Source organism: Lolium rigidum, chromosome 6 (assembly GCF_022539505.1).
Source record: "Lolium rigidum isolate FL_2022 chromosome 6, APGP_CSIRO_Lrig_0.1, whole genome shotgun sequence".
Lineage (NCBI taxonomy): Eukaryota > Viridiplantae > Streptophyta > Magnoliopsida > Poales > Poaceae > Lolium > Lolium rigidum.
This window is the reverse complement of record NC_061513.1, coordinates 158,552,755-158,575,698: the sequence shown is the minus strand read 5'-3', so window position 1 is coordinate 158,575,698 and position 22,944 is coordinate 158,552,755. Positions and strand designations below refer to the sequence as shown.

Below are 22,944 nucleotides of genomic sequence, written 5' to 3'. Positions count from 1 at the left end.
TCACCCATGTTGAAGAAGTGTCAGACCAATACAACATCTGTGTGCCCAAATTCATAACAGGGTGCAATGTTTGATAACTAACAAAAAAAACAGTAAGAAAAAATGAAGTTGCACATTGTTCAGAACTTAAGAACACTAAGTAAGTGGACAGGTAGTGACAGAGTTGCTTGCCATTGGATGCAGGAAGGACTCCCAGACCGTTCCAGCCATTGGATGCAGTAAGTGGACAGGCAGACAGAGTTTCTACGGGTGTGTGCGACTTAGGTATTGTGGAAGCAGCCTGACGGCAAGGCCGAGCTTTTCGACCTTGAGAAAGTATTTCTGAGCATGGTTACGTAGCAGCGGCAACATTACGATTGGCAGTTTACCATTACGATCCAAGCATTTGTCAAACCATTTTAACGATGCTTGTTGATCGATACTGAATTTGGATTACCAGTACCGCTATTTATTCAGCCAATTGAGTATCCGCCATGTGATCATCATATTTATTTGATAAACAACTTTTTTAAAAATCTATAGTAGGTTAAGGAGATGTGACGGTCTGCCACATACATTCCGAGTCTACATGCTGAATTAACTTAGTTATTGCAGAGTTCTCATTTAAAGGCATAGCATTCGAAATCCTTTTCAGATTTTACATTAAATATGCTCTATTAGTACCCATTCTTTAAATAATTCCGATTGCTTGATAACTCTTTATCCATCCAGCAAATACTTTCGTTTTTTTGTTCACACAAAGCTTTGGAAAGATTGCGGTGTAGTGAAATTTTCTGATGGGAGACCTTTAAATTTCTGTGTACCTGAAATCTGTCAATGTGCAATCCTTGCACTACTTTTGAGTTCCGACGCTTGTGGTTTTTTCTTATAACAGTACCACTCATGAGTTAACTATTCCCATTGTTGCTCCATGCAGAAAATGCATGTTATATATAATTTATAATGTTGGCAGCAGTAGTTAGAAGGTAGTGTGCACAGAACAAAGACTCTAAATATTGACAGTCTTGACAAAGCAAAGAAAATTGTTTTAATTCAAACAGAAAGTCTAAAAGCAGAGCATAGTCAGACTAACCTGAAACAAAAGAAGCAGCCCCCATAGGCCTACAGGTGCAGCGGCAAGAAGATTGTCTGCATATGCAAATGCACCAGCTATCCCTGAATTTTGACAATAATGGACCGGATAGAGATACTACTCTGCTAACAGATAGTCAGGTCTGGAGCAACGGTTCCTCTGTTGGTCTTTGTCTTTCTCCCAAGCAGCGAAGAAGGATGGAAGTCACCAGATTAATGAAAATAGATGATTGAAAGAACGATTCACGTTACTGCCAGAAGTTTGTGAACCAACCATATGTACTACTTCTGGATTGTGACTGATGTATGCCAAGTTCCATCACTTCCGGTTGAACCCAAGAGTTGAGGTCAAATACAACTATCCATTCTCAACATCAATCACTGGACCATTGCTTTTTACAGGAATAACCATTCTCAACAGATGCAGCCAAACTTCCATCCTTGCAAGCTAATGAAGTATTGACTCTACCAAATACATCACAAACTTTACCATATAACTTCTCTTTCATGAGTTTTAATAGCTAGATACCCGTTCATGAGAATTGAAAATCCCAAAGCTCTGACTCAAATTAGTGGCATGAGGCTTGCTAGCAAATACACCATATGTCTTCCACAACTCATGTGTGAAGATGCCCAATATATACCCTGGCTCCTAGGATTCCTTGCATAATGACATGCTGGTTCGGAAGTCTGAATTTATTTTCACCTTCGTTCGTCCCAAACAAAAAGACAATAAAAAGGAATACCAAGATATGATCAAATCCAGATCTGACGTGCTCCTCGATCATCTTCCAGGCACGGCCGAACCATATTAGTTGGATTCATATTTGTTCAGAGCAGAGAAAAAAGAACAGGGCACGTCCCAGTGGCATGTCGTTGCACTGACCTGAGGAGGGTGTCGAGGAAGTGCTCGTGCTCATCTAGGCACCGGCTCTCCCTTGGCCTGGAGAGCCTTCCTCACCTTCAGTCTGTCCGCCCCTCTCTCTCCCCAGCACGGGCGCGGGCGGGGATCTGCTGGACGGGGGGCTAAGAACAACAAGCCGGCGGCACCCGCTCTGGGTCCTCTCCCCGGCGGCACCACCCCGTCCTCCCACCTCCAACAACGATGGCTCTTCTTCCTCTCTACTTCGCGACCGACCTGAGCACGATCCAGCCATTGATGCGAGGGAGGAGGCTTCGAGATTTGCCCCTTCGCCACTTCTTTGACGTGTTAGGACATCAGACGATGCAGGGGCACCGGGGCCCCGGGGGACACCATGCCGGCCGTGGTGGCGCCGAAACCCTAGGCTGCTGCTACGAGGAAGAAAGCGAATCGAGGAGACTTGCTCGGGACTCAGGGACGCGAGTCGCGAGGCAGGGACGAACGAGAACGAGACGAGGCTTGCGTTTTAGTTGGGCCTGGCCCATATGGGCGCGTGCGGGAGTACCACAGGGACGACGAAATCTTGACGTATTGGTACGTGGGCAGAATAAGGAACATGTTCCTTCTTTTTAAGGGGAGCTCCTATATGCCGAGCTGATCGGTGCGGGGAACGCACCGCACACCCCCTGGGCGTATATGGGCTCGGCCCATTTAGTTTGATCGTTGTTGGGATGAACGTACGCCCCCGGCGTGGCTTACTGGGCCCGGCCCAACAGAAACAGGTAGGATTTTCTTTTTTTCGTTTCTTTTCTGTTTGTTAAATTTTTACTATTTGAATATTTTTGAAAAATAAAAATTATCAAAATCTGAATACTTTAAAAATTAAAATTGAGCATCTCTGCTTTGAACAATTTTTAAAAGATTTTCGCTTTTTTTAAAAAAACTTTTGAACAATTTTCAAATTGGAACAAATTTTAAATTTGAAAATTTTTAAGTTTCAACAATTTTCTAATCTGAACAATTTTAAGTTTAAACTATTTTCTAATTTGAACATTTTTTAATTTGAACAATTTTCTACTTTAAACAATTTTCGATGCGAACAAATTTTAAATTTGAACAACTTTTACATTTGAACATTTTTAAATTTGAACAAATTTTAAATTTGAACATTTTAAACAATTTTTGAATTTGAACAAATTCATATTTGAACGATTTTTAAATTTGAACGGTTTTCAAATTTGAACGGTTTTTAGATTTGAACGGTTTTCAAATTTGAACATTTTTTAATTTAATTTTTTTACAATTTGAACAATTTTTAAAAATTAAAATTTTCGAATCTAAAAAAATATAAACAAAACCGAAAACAGAAAAAAGAAAAAAAAAACAGAAAACAGAAAAAGAAACCAGAAAAGAAAAAAAGAAAAAGCAAAAACGAACTACACACACTAAATAGACCCAAATGGGCCTGGCCCATACCCGACCAGGGGGTGTGCGGTGGCCGGTAGCCACCGACCTGGTCGGTGTATAGGTTTTGCCCTTTTTAAGTAGTGTAGATAGATGTAGATGGTGATATTACCGTGTAGACATGAAAGAAGCTCGTTTGGGGATGCAATGCCACTTTATGCCATGATATAATCTGGCTATATTTTGTGAGATTGAGGAGACGCAGGGGAAAGGGATAGTGTAAGTTGTTTTTGTCTTTCGCGAGTGGGTGAGCCATAAGTGGTTGGCCATATCCGGCAGATTTCAGCGGATGGGCTCAACCACCATTTTAGAGGTACATTTCAGGAATCTGGTTATCCTCAACCTCTCACATCCTCCAAACCAAACAGAGGGCAACCACTTTTTTAGTGGCTACCACTAACCACTAGAGGATACCCTCTCAACCAAACAGCCCCTAATTTTGTGGTTAAGGTTTGATTCGGCCAACATTTACGAGTTGCTTTGAAATGGATTCTTTCCTTTTCGAATTGAAGGTTAAACCATAGCCATTTTCTTGAGTCTCAAGAAGAGAAGAATAGAGAAACGCCTCTCTCCCTCGAGAGTGGCATTAGTTCCTTGCACGGGAGGCCCCGTGCACGGACACACGCTCTCTCTCCTTCACCTTTTGTCAGATTCTTCTCCCTCCTTCCACACTTCATATGAATTAGTTTTAAATATTCAATATTCATAGCTTTTAAAGCAAAAGTTCAATTTTAAAACTGTTTTAATATTTGGATTTCTAATGAAGAGATCTTCGAAACAAGATTAATATTGAATATGTTTTGATATTATTTGAAAATCTACTTTTCAAACCTAATGATATTTCAAAAAACTTAATAATACATGGTGTTTTTTAAAAAAAATTGTTTCATTCCGTTTTAAAATTTGGTCATTGTAGGTACAAAAATAATTTGTAATTTTGTTAGAGTTCAAACTATATAATATAATGATGAAAAACAAGATAAAAATACCGAATGTGTTTCATTATGTTTCGTTGTAAACCATGGCGTTTCATCGTGTTTTGAAATTAATGTACTGAATTTAGTTAATTTTTGACTTGTTTAAGAGATATCATCGGAAATAAAAAAACATATGTTCAAGCAAATTTTTATTTTGATATTTATTCCACCACATATAGCCCTTTAAAACCTAAGATTGAAACTAAAATGTGTGTACTAACTACTAATAGATGAGAGAGTGCTACTGGTGGGGTAGGCAATGTGCTACGTGCATGCAAAAGATTCCCTAAAAATTATAATACGAAAGTAAGAGCAAGTCTAACAGGTTCCGTATTTTTTCGTCCCGTATAACGCGAGTAGAGGACCCTGTATCTCTGGCCGGGCATAAAAAACCGAAACCGAAGCCCGAACCCGAAAAAACCGGGACCGAACCCGAAATAGCCTGACAATCCGGTCTTCGGTTAGTGATCGGTCTTGAGAGGTAGCTAACCGAAATTTGGTCGGGCTGTTCGGTCATCGCGAGAAGAAGACCGATGCGACCGAAACGACCGACGTTTTCTTCCCCAGCGCATAGAGTCAGTCCCGCGCGCAGCCCATGGAGGCCCAGTTAGCCTCTTCACACTTCGTTTCTCCTTCACCTGCCCGACAACCAGAGGAGAGATGTCATGCCCTAGCGTCAGCCGCCGCCACATCTCCAGCCCTGCTCGCCGGCAGCGCACACCGCCTGGCCGTCAGTGTTTACCCCGCCGCGACGCCACCTGGTTGCCATCCCCGCGCTCAAGATCGACCCCGCAGTCCTCGCTGCATCTCCTACCTCGGGCGCCGGCAGCCCCACAAGGCCACAAGACACAGCGCCGCCGCTGCACCACCACGTCCCCAGACGCTAGTCGCCCCGCGTGTTTCCCCATACAAATACAAGTTGCCCTTTGATTTGGCTGATGGATCGAATAAGGTTGAGCTGCTGCTATACTCGATTTATTTATCTCCTGCGTGACTCAATCGATTTTATCTACCATGTACCGTAAGTATTAGGCATGTGTATGAATTGTAGATCTTCATATTGAGATATTCATTGTCATCTAGTAGTGAGCAGATTGCTGAAACGAATGTCCCGTGTTGACGAGGAGTATTATTTCAGTTTAATTTTGCTGGTCACTTTGTATTCCAGGGATGTGTATTTCCTATTGAGATTAAGCCTGTCCGCACAGATAAATGGAGAGTGAATTAGATGTTTCTTTGCTGCTTCTTTTTAGATGACAAGAATCCGAAGATGACCTGAACCAATATGTACATGAGGATGAACTGAACCAATTTTTTATATACTTCTGCTGTTATTTTTGTGGTGCAGACGCCTGAAATGATCATTGCGTTGTGCTGCCATTTTCTCTTTTTGGTCTATATGGTCATGACCGAAGACCGAACCGAAAAGACCGAAGACCGAATACAAAAAGACCGGAAAGACCGAAGGTAATACGGGTAGCATTTTTGGATGACCGAAATTCTAGAAGACCGAAAAGACCGGACCGAGCAAACCGAATAGACCGAACGCCCGGGCAGACCTGTATCGGGTTTTCGCCGGCCGAAAACTCGGATGAGCTAGCAGACCCCGTATCCCCACCCCGTAAAACAGAATATTCTGTTTTACGGGGTGGGGATACGGGTTCTGCTAGCTCGTCCGAGTTTCCGGCCCCTCAAAATAGGGTTTTAGACAACAATTTGCACAACAATTTCACATCAAACATAGCACATCCAAAATATGTGATGCATAATTCATAGTTTTAACATCACAACGCGATCATAGGCAATGTTCAAGCCAGGGAATTCCCAAATGTGATCAACCATCAACGGATCCATCGCCACCGGCGCCACCGCTCGCCGGAGACTCACCTTGATCACGAGCTTCACGCGCAGCCTTCTTCCTCGCAATGATGTCGGCCTTGGTCTCCTTCCACCACGTCAGCTGATCCTCGTCCATGCCGTCGGTGCGCATCATCATGATTTCCCTCTCCTCGGCCAAGAGCTCCTTCATGGCCTTGGCTTCTTTGGCTGCGATCATCTTCATGTCAAGCTCCTTCCTTGCTTGCACCTTGGCAAGCTTCACCACACTCTTCTTGTCGGTGATGAGGATCTTGGTCTCCAACGTCTTCATCGTCAATGCCTCCTTGGACTTCATGAGTTGATCCAACTTCTCCCGGAAGCTAGCTGCTTCAAGTTCTACCTTGACCCTCTCCTTGGACTTCTTGTTGCCCTCGGGCTTGCCGGTGTTTCTCCCACTCATGTCCTCCGCTTCATCATCCATGGTGAGAAGTGCCTCCTTCTTGCACTTTGGCTCGTTGTCCCTCAACTTCCACTTAGGAAGATGTTGAAGGATGGCAAAGAAATGTTGAAATTGAAAGTCCTTGTTCTTAGAGCCGGCCATGTCCTTGTACCTTTGTTTAGCATACTTGGGCTGCACAACAATAGTATGAGGTGATAGCTTGTGAGTTTCACATCATCAACACAAGGAAAACTTACATAGTCCTCCGGCACGCATCCACTAGGAGGGTTGTCGGCCACTTGATCCATGGCAGCACTCCAACGAGAACAAGCCGGCTTGATGATGTTCCATCGGCCTTCAAGGGAGCGGTAGGATCTGTCCGCCATGCTCTTCGTGCGAGGCTTCAGCCTGGTGGTACAGATCCTCAATGCGCCGCCAATAGCGCTTGCCGCCTTGGTCCACTCCGGTGCACGCATCCATCCCCACCTTGCTCCAAGCACGGACCAAGATGGTGTCTTCGATCTCGCTGTAGTTCGCCGTGCGTGGCTTCGGCGTCGACGAAGAACCGGCGGCAGCCGGGTCAACCTCAACCACCTCCTCCTCGTCACCCTCATCCTCCTCCTCCTCATCAATCTCTTCGACGTTGCACTCGGCATCGAATGCATGCATACCGGCGTCCAAATTCACCGCGGAATCGTTGAGCATGTCCATGTAGGATGTTATGGACTCAACATCGAACACCTTGTCTACGTCAATGGTGGATGGCGGCGGCGCAGGCGGCGCATCGGACGGAACGGAGGGAGGAGAGGGCGTGGCCTTGGAGGGCGGTGGAGGCGCGAGGCCGATGCGGTTGATGGCCTTTGTCCGCACCTTGGCTGGCGCGACGCCCCTCGGCCCGGCCGCCTTGGTCTTCAGCCTGGCCCCCTTCTTGGCAGCCGGCGGGGCTTCGGCCGGCGAAGCTGCGGCCGGCGCTGCTGCGGCCGCCACCGCAGGTGCTTCGAAGAATACCTTCGGGATCCTCTTCCTCTTCGACGAGATGGTGGCGGAGATCATGGCCGACACCACCCCGGCGTTCGGCGCAGCTCCGACGGCGACATCGACCACCGCGGGCGGAGGAGATGCATCGCCGGCGGCGCAGCGGCTCTTGCGGACGGTCCATGGCAGCGGGATCCGGCCGGGAAGGGCGCGGGGGAGGAGATCGGTCGGTGGCGGCGGCGGTTGGCTTCAGCGAAATGCTTTGCGCGCAGTGGAGTGGGCGATGCTGGTTTCACCCACTATCCCCGCTCCCACCCCGCACAAGTAGGGGGCGACGACCCGCCCCGTAGTCGAACACAGCAAAAATCGATGCGAGGGCCGTTTTTACGGGGCGTGCTAGACGACCGGGTAGACACGAAACCCTCAAATCGGCGGTTATTATACGGATTTGCCCCTTTTACGGGTCTGTTAGACCTGCTCTAAGAGTTGAGAAATGAAGGGTGCACAAATGCACGGGATGTCCCAGGACTTGTGCATTTCTCTCTCTCCCTCGTTCAGCTCAACCGTGGCATCTCTTTCCCGAGAGCGATGAGCATCTTCGTTTCGCACCAGGAAAACGTGCCTGCAGCCGAGACTGTGAATATCCTTCTGCAAATCCGGCATGTCGCCTAACCAGTTCCGGGCTCGATGCCGATGGGAATCACTTCCATTTTGGGGAAGAGCAAGTGGCGAGCAGACGACGCGAGAGCGAGCTGTCCACCGCCTGCACGTGCATGATGGAAACCACTCGGCTCGTCTGTCGATCGATCCGTCGCCAAACTGAAAGCGAGGGCGCTCGTAGGTACGTTCACTCCGATGATAAGATCCGTCCTCTGGTTTGGTGGACATGGCCGGATTACAGCTGTACTACGTCTTCTTCATCGTCACCGGCGAGTGCGTGACAGGGGAGGAGAAAAACGCAGGAACGGACTCACCTTTTTCGTGGCTCATCCCATGAGAAGGGTTGTTTACGAGACCAATCACGATTCCAAGTCTTTTTCTTCAGCTAACAACACCATGGATTGAAGAAAAAGCAGGCTTACCTTCCTCCAAACAAGGCAAGGTCTGCACTTGCACTTGTTGAACATGCGCTTGCCCTCCCGAAACGGAAGCGCCTCGACATAAAGCAGGCCTACCTTGCTCCAAACTAGGCAAGGTTGCGAGTGCCAAGCCAACAGCAAAATAGTGGCACATGGATCTCGTATACACACGTGCCGGTTACAGTTGCCAGTCCCGCCCCTCGGCGAGCCTATATAAACACCGGCGCCTCCGATCAATCAAAATTCAAACAAGCGCTGCTATCCGTCGCCGTCGGTACGACTCGTCTCTGCTCTGCTTCTCCGAGCACAACACTGGACTCTTCTTCAGTTCTGAAAGAAAAATCTGAGTAGCTAGGATGGCGAGGATGATGTGTGGCCGCGCCGGCGAGCCGGCGGTGCGCAAGGGCCCGTGGACGCTGGAGGAGGACCTGATCCTCGTCGGCTACATCTCCAAGCACGGGGAAGGCTCTTGGGACAACCTCGCGCGCTCTGCTGGTAAGGCTCTCGATCCTGACCAATTGTTTGCAACCGTTTGTACTGCATTGCTGACGGTTATCTCCGTGTGATGCGTCGATCCGATCAGGTCTGAACCGGAACGGGAAGAGCTGCAGGCTGCGGTGGCTCAACTACCTGAGGCCGGGGCTGCGGCGCGGCAGCATCTCGCCGGAGGAGGAGATGGTCATCCGGGAGCTCCACGCGAGGCTGGGGAACAAGTGGGCCGAGATCGCCAAGCACCTCCCCGGCCGGACAGACAACGAGGTCAAGAACTACTGGAGGACCAGGATACACAAGAAAGCACCCAGCTGCTGCCCGGCCTCCATGGCGGTGAGCGAGGTGACGACGTCGTCTGTGTCGGCGTCGACGACGAGCCAGGCCAGCTCCACAGTGGGAGACGAGTACACGCAGACGAGCTTCCCTTACCCCGACCTGGGCTGGCCCGCCGCCGACCACCACGACGTGGCCGCCGCAACGACGCGGTTCTTGTCGGAGTTCAGCGATAACTTCTGGAGCGTCCAGGGCAACTTCTGGGAGGATCTCCCGCCTTCAGGCCCGGTGTACGAAGCAATCTCCGGTAGTGGAAGCACTATAGACCCGGCGTACGAAGCAATCTCCGGTAGTGGAAGCACTATAAACCCGTCGCACGGCTGCAACTAGCTAGATATACAGAACGCGAGCTGTTGTTCTGTACTTGGATACTTGCTAGTATTTTCAAACTTGGTTTTGGTAATTCGTTTTTCTGGCGAGGTGAAGCCCTCCATTTTCTGGCCTTCAGGCACTTCCTAATTAAGCAGCTAATCTACAACATGGAACTTCATGTAAAAGGAGTGTAGCACCTGTAACTCCTTTTCTTTTCAAGCATACAATATGCTGCTATCTCTACTGGTATACAACAGTGTACCAACACTACTGCAAACGGAAATTTAACTATATGAGCTATGGAATGTGCAAGAAGTAGTGATGTATATAACTGGTCCTATGTGGCTATGTCTGTATTGTCGAATCATTAGCTCGTGACTCATGGTTGCTCACTTGCTCCGGTGAGTAAACACAGCTGGACCTACGTGGTTAGCAAATGCATGTGCACTCTTAATTTCGGACAAGCTCAATCAACGGTCTGTAACGTGCTCTAAAACCGGAAGTTTGGCGACCCCCTCGTTGCAAACCTTGTGTCCATTTTCTCGTTTCATGCTAACTAAAATGGACAGCACATGACTTCCTGCTTGCATCGAACTGTCGAAGCCTTTATCGAGAAAAAAATATCGAACTGCCAAAGCTAGAGGCAATTGTATAAAGAGCCTTCCTACTTCGTATATGCTTACTAAGTACTTTTCTTTTTCTCAAAAAGGACGCTCGAGAAGCTACATTTCCCGTTGCTGGAATTTTCCTTTGAGAAACAATCTGACTTTCTCGATCAATTAGCCAAAGCACGTCAGATCAAATAGTGTAAAATATATGTGAACAAAGAATACGATTTTCCATTGTGAAGCATAACAGAAAGAGCAACAAAAAAAAACATCTAGGTGCAAAGAAAGAAAGGCGCCGCCTAGTTCTCGAGTCAAAGAAAGAACTAGGGGTTTTAGGAACAGGAGCAAAACAACCAGTAAAGCAGTTCCCGAACTGAACATCCTGAAAAAAAATGATTTCTCGGGTAACCTAGGCTCCCTCGGGCCGCCCCCTCCAGGCGACTAGGGGACGGAACCCTAAATCCCCCCGCGGCCGCCCCCTCCCCCTCCTGTTGCCCCCAGAGGCTGCCGCCGGACAAGGCCGTGCGGCGCCGGTCGGTCAAGGGGGCGGCAGGATCTCGCGCATCCTGGCTTGGCGCGGGCTGCAGGGAGGGATCCGCCCGCTCTGTCTGGGGCGTCGCCGTTGGAGCTCGCTGCTCTGTGGTGGCGCCGGCCCGTCCTCCCGTGCACCACCACCGCTCTCTCATGCTACTCAACCTTGGGCGGGGCGTGGTGGTCGTCGCTGGCCTAGCCGGATCTGGCCAAAAGGGTTTAGTGGTGCCCTCCCCGATGGTTGACTGTCCCGATCTGGTGCCGTACTGGACCATGGGTCATGGATGCTGAGGCGGGGGCCCTTGGCAGCTTGGGCGACATTGTTCCAGGGCGGTCGGCGCTCGCGGGTGCCTGCCGGCTGGGGTCGCGTGGCCAATGCAGGGGTGGTTGCGGTAGCACCGTTCTCTCGCCGCCTCTCGTCACTCTCTTGGTGGGGCGCCGTCTTGGACAGACCAATCCGAGATCTAGTAGATGCGGTTGTCTAGATGTGTGCGGCTGGTGTTAGCGTTGAGCTTGCCGCGGATGACTGGGGCCTTGGTCACCTCGTCCCTTGGGCTGGCAATACTCATGGTTGTATTGCCGGCGGTGCTGGCTTTGCTCCCCCTCCGCGGTCGCGTGGAGGTGGCCGACTTCGGGTTTTGGGTGGGGCATCGGCGAAAGCCGTGTAAGGCCTTGGCCGGCTTCGGGTTTTGGGTGGGGCATCCTCGACGCCATGTTTCTTCTTGGAGGCGCCACCAAATGCTCCTCCTTTCTTGTAGCTGGATCACGCCACCGTGTTCAACTTGCACGCTTCTCCGGTGGGGCAAGGTTCCCTTCTTTGTCTTTAGACACACCCTCTTCACCTTCTTTGAGCTTGTCGCCACCATTGAACCCATGGCTACTTTTACACGGTGTTCTACCCGGTTTGAGCGGCCTCCTAGATACCCAGGGGTGGTTTCTCTGGCTGGCGTCATGCCATGGGCCGTGCCAGCGATTTATTCCTTATGTTGCAGGTCCATTGTGTCGTTGGATAAGTGTCAAAGTTGTGTCTTTAGGGGGGTGGTTGGGCTAGGGCGAAAGCTATGCAAGGCCTTGGCCGGTGCGGGTGACGACGACGCCCTTGGGCGCCGCTCTCCTCCTAGGAGGCGTCTCCATATAGCCCCCTCCTTCAGTTTCTCAAGGCATGAAGATAACTACGATTGGCCGGTCATGGGTGCGCTTTTCTCTGACATGGGAGATCTTTTGGTTCGGGTCAGCTTTGGCACCGTGCCCTTGCAATAGAGGATGACGCTTCCATCGACGAGCTCAAGCGATCTTCCTAGTGTAGCTAGCGTAGTGTAGCTTCGCTTCTCTTTTTCTATGTTGCTTCCTGTGTTGCCCTGTAAGCTGGTATCCCCAGCAGCCCGTTGTGTTTTTCTTTTCTGTTGTTGTTATCGTTGTACTCCTGGACAGTTGATGGCTTTGTTAATTCAAAGTCGGGCTTTCGAGCCTTATGTTTAAACATCCTGAAAAACTGCAAGCATAGAATAGAGCATCAACTTTTCGATCATCATCGATCCGAGATGGAGACTCTAGTACTTAGAAGACCTAGGTTGGACGAGGAAGGACTTGCTTCACACGCCGCCACTGCCACATCAACAAAGTTGTCAGCACCCTGATACGTCTCCGACGTATCGATAATTTCTTATGTTCCATGCTACATTATTGATGATATCTACATGTTTTATACACATTATATGTCGTATTTATGCATTTTCCGGCACTAACCTATTAACGAGATGCCGAAGAGCCGATTGCTTGTTTTCTCGCTGTTTTTGGTTTCAGAAATCCTAGTAAAGAAATATTCTCGGAATTGGACGAAATCAACGCCCGTGGTCCTATTTTACCACGAAGCTTCGAGAAGACCGAGGGAGAGTCGAAGTGGGGCCACGAGGTGGCGACACACCAGGGCGGCGCGGCCCAGGCCCTGGCCGCGCCGGCCTGTGGTGTGGGCCCCTCGTGCCGCCTCTTTACCTGCCCTTCCGCCTACTTAAAGCCTCCGTCGCGAAACCCTCGCGTACCGAGAGCCACGATACGGAAAACCCTACCGAGACGCCGCCGCCGCCAATCCCATCTCGGGGGATTACGGAGATCTCCTCCGGCACCCTGCCGGAGAGGGGATTCATCTCCCGGAGGACTCTTCACCGCCATGGTCGCCTCCGGAGTGATGAGTGAGTAGTTCACCCCTGGACTATGGGTCCATAGCAGTAGCTAGATGGTTGTCTTCTCCTCATGTGCTTCATTGTCGGATCTTGTGAGCTGCCTAACATGATCAAGATCATCTATCTGTAATTCTATATGTTGTGTTTGTCGGGATCCGATGGATAGAGAATACTATGTTATGTTAATTATCAAGTTATTACATATGTGTTGTTTATGATCTTGCATGCTCTCCGTTATTAGTAGAGGCTCGGCCAAGTTTTTGCTCTTAACTCCAAGAGGGAGTATTTATGCTCGATAGTGGGTTCATGCCTCCATTAAATGCGGGACAAGTGACGTGAAAGTTCTAAGGTTGTGGATGTGCTGTTGCCACTAGGGATAAAATATTGATGCTATGTCTAAGGATGTAGTTATTGATTACATTACGCACCATACTTAATGCAATTGTCCGTTGTTTTGCAACTTAATACCTGGAAGGGGTTCGGATGATAACTCGAAGGTGGACTTTTTAGGCATAGATGCATGCTCGGATAGCGGTCTATGTACTTTGTCGTAATGCCCAATTAAATCTCACTATATTTATCATATCATGTATGTGCATTGTTATGCCCTCTCTATTTGTCAATTGCGCGACTATAATTTGTTCACCCAACATGCTTTTATCTTATGGGAGAGACACCTCTAGTGAACTGTGGACCCCGGTCCTATTCTTTACATCGAATACAATCTACTGCAATTATTCTTTACTGTTTTCTGCAAACAATCATCTTCCACACAATACGGTTAATCCTTTGTTACAGCAAGCCGGTGAGATTGACAACCTCACTGTTTCGTTGGGGCAAAGTACTTTGGTTGTGTTGTGCAGGTTCCACGTTGGCGCCGGAATCCCTGGTGTTGCGCCGCATTACATTTCGCCACCATCAACCTTCAACGTGCTTCTTGGCTCCTCCTGGTTCGATAAACCTTGGTTTCTTTCTGAGGGAAAACTTGCTACTGTCTGCATCACACCTTCCTCTTGGGGTTCCCAGCGGACGTGTGTCAACTGCACGCATCAAGCTCTTTTTTTGGCGCCGTTGCCGGGGAACTGAAGAAAAGCTACACCACAAAGATTTCTAACTCCCACGTCAACTACACGCCAGCATCTTTTTCTGGCGCCGTTGCCGGGAAGATCAAGACACGCTGCAAGGGGAGTCTCCACAATCCAATATCTTTACTTTGTTTTTGTCTTGCTTTATTTTATTTACTACTTTGTTTGCTGCACTTAAACAAAACACAAAAAAATTAGTTGCTAGCTTTACTTTATTTACTGTCTTGCTTTCTATATCAAAAACACAAAAAAATTATTTACTTGCATTTAGTTTACTTTTGTTATCATGTCTAGCTCTGTACCTGTTACTTCTTCACCTGAGGAATTAGTTTTTACTTTTAAACAAGGGGATGAGAAAAGTTTTAAAGATGCTTGGTGTGGGGCCCCGGACTAGCTGTCCGAAACACCCGTTATGCATACACATTCACGATCCCATGATCAGTGTGTCGTGAAAGCATAACCGAACTGGTATCAAATACATCATCCATTACAGTACCGAATAAAAATATTACAACAGGTCACATGACCAATACTTACATAAGAGCCGCAATGGCAGGAGATCAACAAATCACACAGCGGAAATACTTCAGACGAAAGCGTTTGCATGGTCCAAGTCATGCCATAACCCTACAGGCAACTGACTGGGAAGACGTTCCTAGCTCGCATAGACGTCGTCGACTCCTTCTTCATCTGTCGGAATCCACCAAGTCTGGCCAAGTAAATAGCCAGGGACAAAGCCATGAGTACATTATGAATTGTACTCGCAAACCACCTTAGAGAGAAGTAAAGGATATGCAATTTGGCAGTAGCAAGGAACAGGCACTAAACTAGGGCGACAAGGAGCGAGAGGTGGTTCCTCTCGAGAGTTTGACATATCTATATTTTTGTTGAAAACTTTTTGTAAACCATTTTATTTTGCAGACTAATAGGTAAGGGTGACCCAATTTCTTTTCCTGCCATCTTATATGGCCATCAAAACCTTTCCAACTTCCACCGTACCTCTCAGGTACATTTCAACCAATTCCATTGACATCATTTTCCCGAAACAATTTTTGAGAAGAACACTTTTATAAATCAAAACTCCTTCAATGCCAAGCAGCTTCCATTCCCACGTCCATAACCGCGGACACGGCTATTCGAATAGTTTTACACTCGCAGAGGTTGTACACTTTCCCCACAAGATCCGAATACTTATCGTGTGGGCATCATCCCTGCATAATAACATATGCCACGACAAGTACCCGATCGTAGTTTTTCGCCCTGCTCGCCTTAGCCTAGGACATGCCGCCTAGAGTTGTACCTCCCAACACCAGAGTCCGAGGGGTCGTTTTCCCAGGAGTAGCAAATTCCCCGACCAGCTCGACCCTCCGGAATGCCGCGACCAACTACGGGGCATTATTCAATGGGAGCTCATAGGTTGTACCCCTGCCATCTGTCCGAGGCGGAAAGGCGTTCCCAGTTCGTCGGGAAGGCCACGGTCGATAGGTGTCCATGCTCGGACTACCCCTTACATTTGCAGGACCCAAACTAAGGCGAGACAAACTACTACACTACGCCCCGTCCCACTAAAGGGTAATGTGGTTGTACTGGCTAGGTCCGGTTAGGTACTTAGTCACCAAAGCTTTTCGAAAACAACTTTTCGTCTCCATTTGCCTCCAGCAATTTCTTTTATAAACCATTTTGTCTTTCATAAAACCACACTTGGGCAGGGCTACCCTGTTCCAAGGTTTTTCCAGAAAAATATCTTTGCTAGAAAACAAATTTCACAAATATTGTTCCAGGGCTCCCACCTATAGTCCAATTCTTCTTCGAAAAATGGCGACAAGGACGACAAGGTGATAAGCACCATATCACTAATAGAGGTGTGATCAGTAGGTACCAATGAGGGCTGCACCCTAAGGGTGGATTAATAAAACTCCGGGTGGCGTTAACCACCGACATAATAAATAAAAGATATGCACTTTAGAAAACCTGCAATAATGCAAGAGCAAGATATATAGGATCAGATATGCATCAAGAGGTGGCTTGCCTTGGTTGGCTATTTGTCCCTGGACTTCATCTTCATGAATCATCTGCTCTTCCTTCCTCTTCGAAATCCTCACCGAGATCCTCTCCTTCTCCGATAGCGTTCGCATTCTAACGTCGTAAAAAGAAGGAGAACAATCAACACATGGCCATAGCATCAACCACTCATACAAAACCAGTATCAAACCACTCAATCAGAGGCACTAAACACACAAAATAAATAGCACTTGGGGCCAGATGGTCATTCTATTTATAAAGGGGGCTGATTTTTACCGCTACTCGAAAAGGGCTTAACATAACAACTATAAGCTAAAATGGCTCTAGCTCACACCAAGATATAATCCGCACTAATACTGGTAGGTAATGAATCTTGGAAACCACCATAAAGGGTCTGGTGCCAAAGTTTATCACAAATCATTTTAAACAAAAACACCCCAATTTTTCCTATGGATAAAATAAGCACTAGCATCAATTTAATAAGCCACTCCAGAATAATACACACAAAATTTTGGTAAATTCACAGGGAGTAAATCTTGACATTATAAAGCTACAGAGATTGGATTCACTAAATTTGGGTTTATAAAATAATAGTTATGATTTTTATAACACCAGAAATGACTTAGGGACCAAATAAACGGCCTAAATCTTTCTGTGGCTCACAAAAATACATGCAGCATATCTACTGGAAGCTATTGAAATGTGGAACTCACATGCACCGGAAGTTTTCAAAAATAAGCTTTTAAATATTTTTAAACATTTTGACACAGTAGAAACTAGAGCCAACCATATTCAAGGAAGACAGTCATCAGAGCCTATACAACCAGTAACAAACATCTCACTTGGATATGTACTGAAAAATGTGATCCACCAAAATTGGTTTGACATTTTTCCGAGCCCTAAAATAATTACCACAATTATTATACTGAAAAGGTACTCTGTTTTAGATATAAAATTCCCAGAAATTTAACATCGCTCATAAAAATATTTCCTTAGGCACAGAATTACCCTATAGATATATCTACCGGTGGCACTTGGTTTTGTTTCAAAATCATTATTAGTTTTCAAACTAAAAATCATTTACTTGGCTCTCCGGACAGATTTTGTTTTCTAAAACAATTCAAATCCAGGAAGCTCCTGCATGTGAGGCTAGTGCCAATTTAAAGATACTTAAATACACTTCATAACCAGATTAACCTCATGCAAAAAGGTTGTATAAATCTCACACAATAATTAAAATACACAATCAGATACATTTTATGTTTGTATTTATCTGCACATAATAAACACACTAAATTACATGCACGTAATTATTTGTGGTAGAGATTTCATTCACGAGCACGGAGAAATTTGAATCACAAAATTTGGCCGCTTGAGGAATTTATGGTATTATCAAACCTGTAGATCTACTTACTGGTGACTTAACGGGAAAAAGAAAAAGAAAGGTGGCCGGGCCGAATCCCTGGACTGGCCAGATCCGGCCCAACTTCGCGGCCGACGCGCGGGAGAAGGGGTTTTGAAACGGCGGGGACGTGGCCGTCCGCGTCAGCGCGCGGGACCCGCGGCCACCCGCATGCATCCGTTGGATCTAAATCCAACGGGCACGGGCTTTTCTTCCCCGGCTCGTCGCGGATGGTTTGCAGGGCAAACCCTAGCGGTGTCTGGCGGCCAGCACGCTCACCTGGGGTCGCAGAACACGGCTAGGGCGGGCGCGTCGGGTGCGGCGGAGGGCCTGCTCCCAGGCGGTGGTCGAGTTGACCGAAACAGCAGTGGTCCGGCGACGGGCGACGGTGACGGGTCGCGGACGCTGCTCGGAACGCCGGCGTCCACACGTCCACCTAGCAAGCAGGGGTAGGCGCGTTAGATAGAGGGGACAGAGGGGCTTCCAGGGAGGGTGGTGGCGGCCGAAACAGAGACCTCCTGTCCGGCGTTCGACAGCGACGGTCACGGACGGCTGCGCGTCGCGGCGACGTCTACCGGCGCCCCTGGAAGAAACAAAGGAGTGCATCAGCATTAGGAGAAGGAAGAGCGTCCAGAGGACTAAGGGATGGAAAGAATGGTGAGGTCCTGTGACGGCAACCTCGACCGTGGGCTTGCCGGCGTCGATCATGGCCACGGCCAGAAGGAGGGGGTGGAGTTCCTCTCCGCTGTGGAGGAGAGCTTGTGGTGCAGGAGGAGTCTGGTGGCGAAGTGACTTGAACGGAGGAGTCCTTCGCCGTTTTATACCGCGCCGCGCGGTGCATGGTGTGCGAGTCCGTGGCGAGGAAGAGAGGGCGTGCGGCAGCAGCTCATTGGGCGAGCTGGGCGGCGGGGCGACGTGTCTTAGCCGCGGTGTAGAGTTTTGGAGGGAGGTGGGCGTCGGTGGCGTGAACGGCTGGTGTGCACGGTCGCGTCTAGTCGCGCCTGCCAGCTGTTCGACGGAGTCCTGCGGCGGTGCTTGGTCGCGTCCGTGCAGGAGAGCTCAGGGCGTAGCTTGTCCGTGCATGGGTGGAGTGGTGGAGGTGTCCTCTTCCATCTCTTGGCGGTTACAGTCACTGGAGAGGGGTGTGGGTCGGCCAGCGTGGACGTGTCCATGGTGACGCGCTCGCCGGCGGTTGGGGGTCGGCGCGCTGCAGGAGGGGTGATGGTGCACTGGAGGTTGGTCGAGGAGAGAGGAAGGGTTGCAGTGGCGCCGAAGGCTGCTGTCCTCATGACCTTGAGCAGCAGAGGGAAGAGAGATGGGAGTCGTCTTCATGTGGGTGACCATGGTGATGAGAGGACGGGAGAGGCTGCCTAGGTCGATAGGGGAGGGACAGGAGGGAGGGATAGAGTTGGAGTAGCTTCAGGTTTGGCTGCACTTGAGTGGAGACATGCAATTTTTTTGGCAGCGAGTGTGCTCCAAGCCCCGGCCATATCCTCTCCCCAATTTCCCTCTCACTCACATGATGTCAATGCATGCACACACATGTGAGCTGTGGTGGGGAGTGAGAGAGTGGAGAAAGGGAAGATGGGGTCGGCTGCAAGGTGGGAGAGAAGATCAGATCGAGCTGGCTCGATCAAAGAATCGAAAGGGTCTCAGGCTGCAGAAATTTGAGGAGCCACACTTCACACCTAGCTGCAGCTTGATGCAAAAGCATTCACTTAAAAAGGTGAACATCAAAGATGTAGAGGGGAGTTCCAGCTTTACCGGTAAATTTTCATAGAGTAAAACGGTTGCAGAACGAGGGAGAAAAAGAGTGCCAAAGTAGAGGAAAAATACTGCTGCGAAGATGTTAACTGAATTTCAGAGATGACAGCTTCACCGGGTCGATTTTGTCGAATTCCTGCTAACACCTCAGAGCTCGATTTGATGTAAAACTTGTTGCATGGCGAAGAGGAAGGTACCAAGTTTATCAAGAATTTTACGAATGAATTAATGGCGGAGGAATGAGGGAAGGAGGAAGGCTCAAAGTCGAGGCCGTAGATGAACCCGAAGGTCATTTTCTGAAGTTCGATGAGATCAACCGATTTTCACATTTTTCCCAGGAGCACATGGTTGCACCGAATGAGCTGAATTTTCTTCTCAGATGTTGAGGATACATCCAAGAACACAAGGAATTTTAGACATAAAAATTTGGTGGAGAAATGAGGGAAAGGGAGAGGTCGAAACTGGGGCTGAAAACAGATTACAAATGTCTTAACTGAATTTCGACACTTGTTCCACAATAGATGCCAAACTTCACAAAAATTTCAGTATTAAGGTAGAGAGGGCTGGGGTTTAGGGATTGAGGCCAAGCAGGTGTAAGAGTAGATATGCCATGATCATAAGATCGTGGTTGACCAATTATTTTCTTGTGTTTGTTATCTTTGACTAAAATTGACTTAGGTCAATTTAGTACACACATGCCGAATTTGCAAAGTTCAACCAACATTATTTTCAACCAAGAGAATATTGTGATTTTAGAAATAGAGGCATGAGAGTGTAATACACCAATCACCAAGTCACACACACACAACCACTAAAATGCACTCAAGCAATAATCAAGCAATGCCAAACTCAAGGTTGAGATACAAGCCTCGGATGAAGGAGTGATTTGTAGATACAAGATTGATATCAGGCAAGATGGTGGGTCAAAGAAATAAATAGAGGGGTTCAGAACACACATCCACTACCTATGCAGCCACAAAATAGGGGGTTAACAAGATAAACTAGGTGATCAGATCCCTCTTAGAAAATGAAAAATGAGGTGTTGATCAAAGCAGTATGCATGCTTAGGACAGATATGAGTGATGCTAAGAATAAGAGGTGAAAATGGAGATTAATCATTTGTTACACAAATGACCATCTACCAAGATCATGATTGGGTTAAGATAGTGATTTTAATAGGATTGATCAGAGAGAGGTATTAATGGCAATAGCAATGCCATGGACATTTGATCACAGATGAAAGAGTCATCAGATTTAGATTTGGTGTCAAAAGCTTTTATAAAATTTTGAAATTACACAAAGTAAGGGCAAGACATTTGGCAAATACTTTATGTCAGAACAACATAATTTTGGAAACCCTTTTTGTGATACTATGATCTAAGGTGGCCATAGCCACTTTAAAGTAAAAGGTTTTTGGCAAGATCTTTTGAATTAAAAACCTTGAGTCGTGAGACAAAACAAAAGAGGTTTTTGTTATTTGACATCAGGTTCGATGATTTTGAAGAGAGGAGATTAAGGTGATACAAGAGGGGCCATAGTATGAGTGTTTTTCTTGAGACTAAAAGATGTGGGTTGAGTTACTTCATTTAGCACCAACAATCATCACTCAACAAGCAAGACTAAACAAGCATTGCAATTAGAACATGTCAACACTAGAAAAAAAAAGTTTTTGTTCCCCCTAATTTTTGCACTTTGGACAAACAAACAAGGTTGCAAAAGTTGGGTTGTTACAGACCTTCCACCCTTAAAATAATCTCGTCCCGAGATTACTAAGCGTAGGACTAGAGAGGTTGTAAGGGTTAATTTAAATTAAACTCCATCTTCGGGTAGACGTGCAGTTGTCGGAAGATCACAGCTTCAGCTTCTGAGAGACACAGTAGATATCCGCCGAGGACAAGCTTCGTGAAGAGGTTGACTTCTCTATGCCGGTGTTGGATCGGTAGCTTCATAAAAATCTTCGAGGGGTCCATGATTTTTGGAGGATTAGAGCATCCAAACGGTGCTTTTACATAGGTTGAAAGTTTTTAGAGTTAGCTTAAAATTTTAGTGGAAGACGAAGTCTTCCACCCTTAAGATTGTTCATCGGGGGTTCAGAAAAATTCACAACTTCAGCCATGGTGTCCTGTCGGGCGCTTTTGAAGAAGTCATTGATCTCTCATCTTGAGTTGAAGAATCTTCAGGGGCGAAGTGCAGTCTGTAGCTCCAAGATGCACACACACAGTGATTACCACTTTGTAAGGCGCTTGTTAAGTTAGTGAGTCAGCGGAATTCTTGGTCAGTCTCCACATAAAGCAGCAACTTGTCAAAAACTGTCTTCAGCCTTCGGGTTGGCGCTGACTCCTATCAGTGAAGGAATGAGCGGGTGAAGTACACTAATCTTGAGTCTTGAATTGTCTTCAAAGGCTTCACTTGATGAGGACCAGATGGACCTTGTAGATTAACTTGGCTTCGATGCTACAGCTCACTTAGCTTGTTAGAGGTACGCCAAGGTGTAGTTCTAAGAAAATATCATCAAGGTTAACGAGATTATGCCATGGTTAGACAAACAAGTGTATGGCTTCTTCTTCTCGCAGGGTAGCAGTCAATCTTGAAGGCACTGGCTTCCGCTTCGTTGGCATCGCAGGGTGGCTTGAGTTGAATGTCGTACTGGAATTGGGCATTTCGGGAAAGCATGGTGGCATCTAGTTGTTACCCAAGTTAGAGTTAGAGTTTCCCGTAAACTTTGTAAACTAACAGTTAGAATTTCCACCCGAATTTTGACCGGATGCGAGGAAAACAACTTAGGGAGGGTTTCCTAGACAGGTTTACCACACAAAAAGTATTTTTCAGGCCAAATGGCCAAAACAAACTTACACACAACAAGCAATCACCAGCAATCACAAACACTCAAACAACCACCTTAGAAAACGTCAAACAATCATGAGACCCACACGAGGCACTTTAAGTACTCCGGAATGCCTTAATACGCGGGGTAGCTCAATCAAAACAATTGAGTTGGTCCTATCGATCCTATAGGCTTTAGTTGTTCAGAGATGTAGATGTCTTCATTTTGCTGATATTGACTTCACAATGATTCTTGTAGAAGTTGGTGCTGAAGTAGACCTGATGTTGAGCCGTCGATGTTGATTCGGAGGCGAAAGCTGCATAGGATCTTCTGGTCTCAATTCGGAGGGGTAATTGCTGAAGAGCTCCATAGACGGCAATTTCTCGTGACGAACCTAAAAAATTACTAGTCAAGAAAATTGAGGACTTGATCCCTGACGACTGCAAAATTGCAAGTCCAACGAGGAACAAGGTCAGCTCCTTGACAGACTTTGGTGTCAACCAAAGACATGATCTTATTATCCCCAGATGCATACGGCTAGTCGACATTCAATCTTCTATGGCTGTAGTTGGAGATACTGGAGACATCCGGAAAGGTTGATCCATCTTCAACTTCGAGTATCCGAGTCTGAGTTGGGGACATCGTCCAACATCTATTTTTTTGAAGAGGATGAGATAATAGAGTAAGAAGTTTCCAAAGCCTTTTT

General features: G+C 47.2%; 1 protein-coding gene across 1 annotated transcript; it reads left to right on the top strand.

Annotated features, from left to right (window-relative positions):
• Positions 1-9,032: 9,032 nt before the first annotated feature.
• LOC124663462 (MYB-like transcription factor EOBII) lies at positions 9,033-9,840 on the top strand. The gene is made up of 2 exons (XM_047201160.1): positions 9,033-9,180; positions 9,269-9,840. The coding sequence occupies exons 1-2, from the start codon at positions 9,042-9,044 to the stop codon at positions 9,838-9,840; spliced, it is 711 nt and encodes a 236-aa protein (XP_047057116.1). The 5' UTR covers positions 9,033-9,041.
• The last annotated feature ends 13,104 nt before the right edge of the window (positions 9,841-22,944 follow it).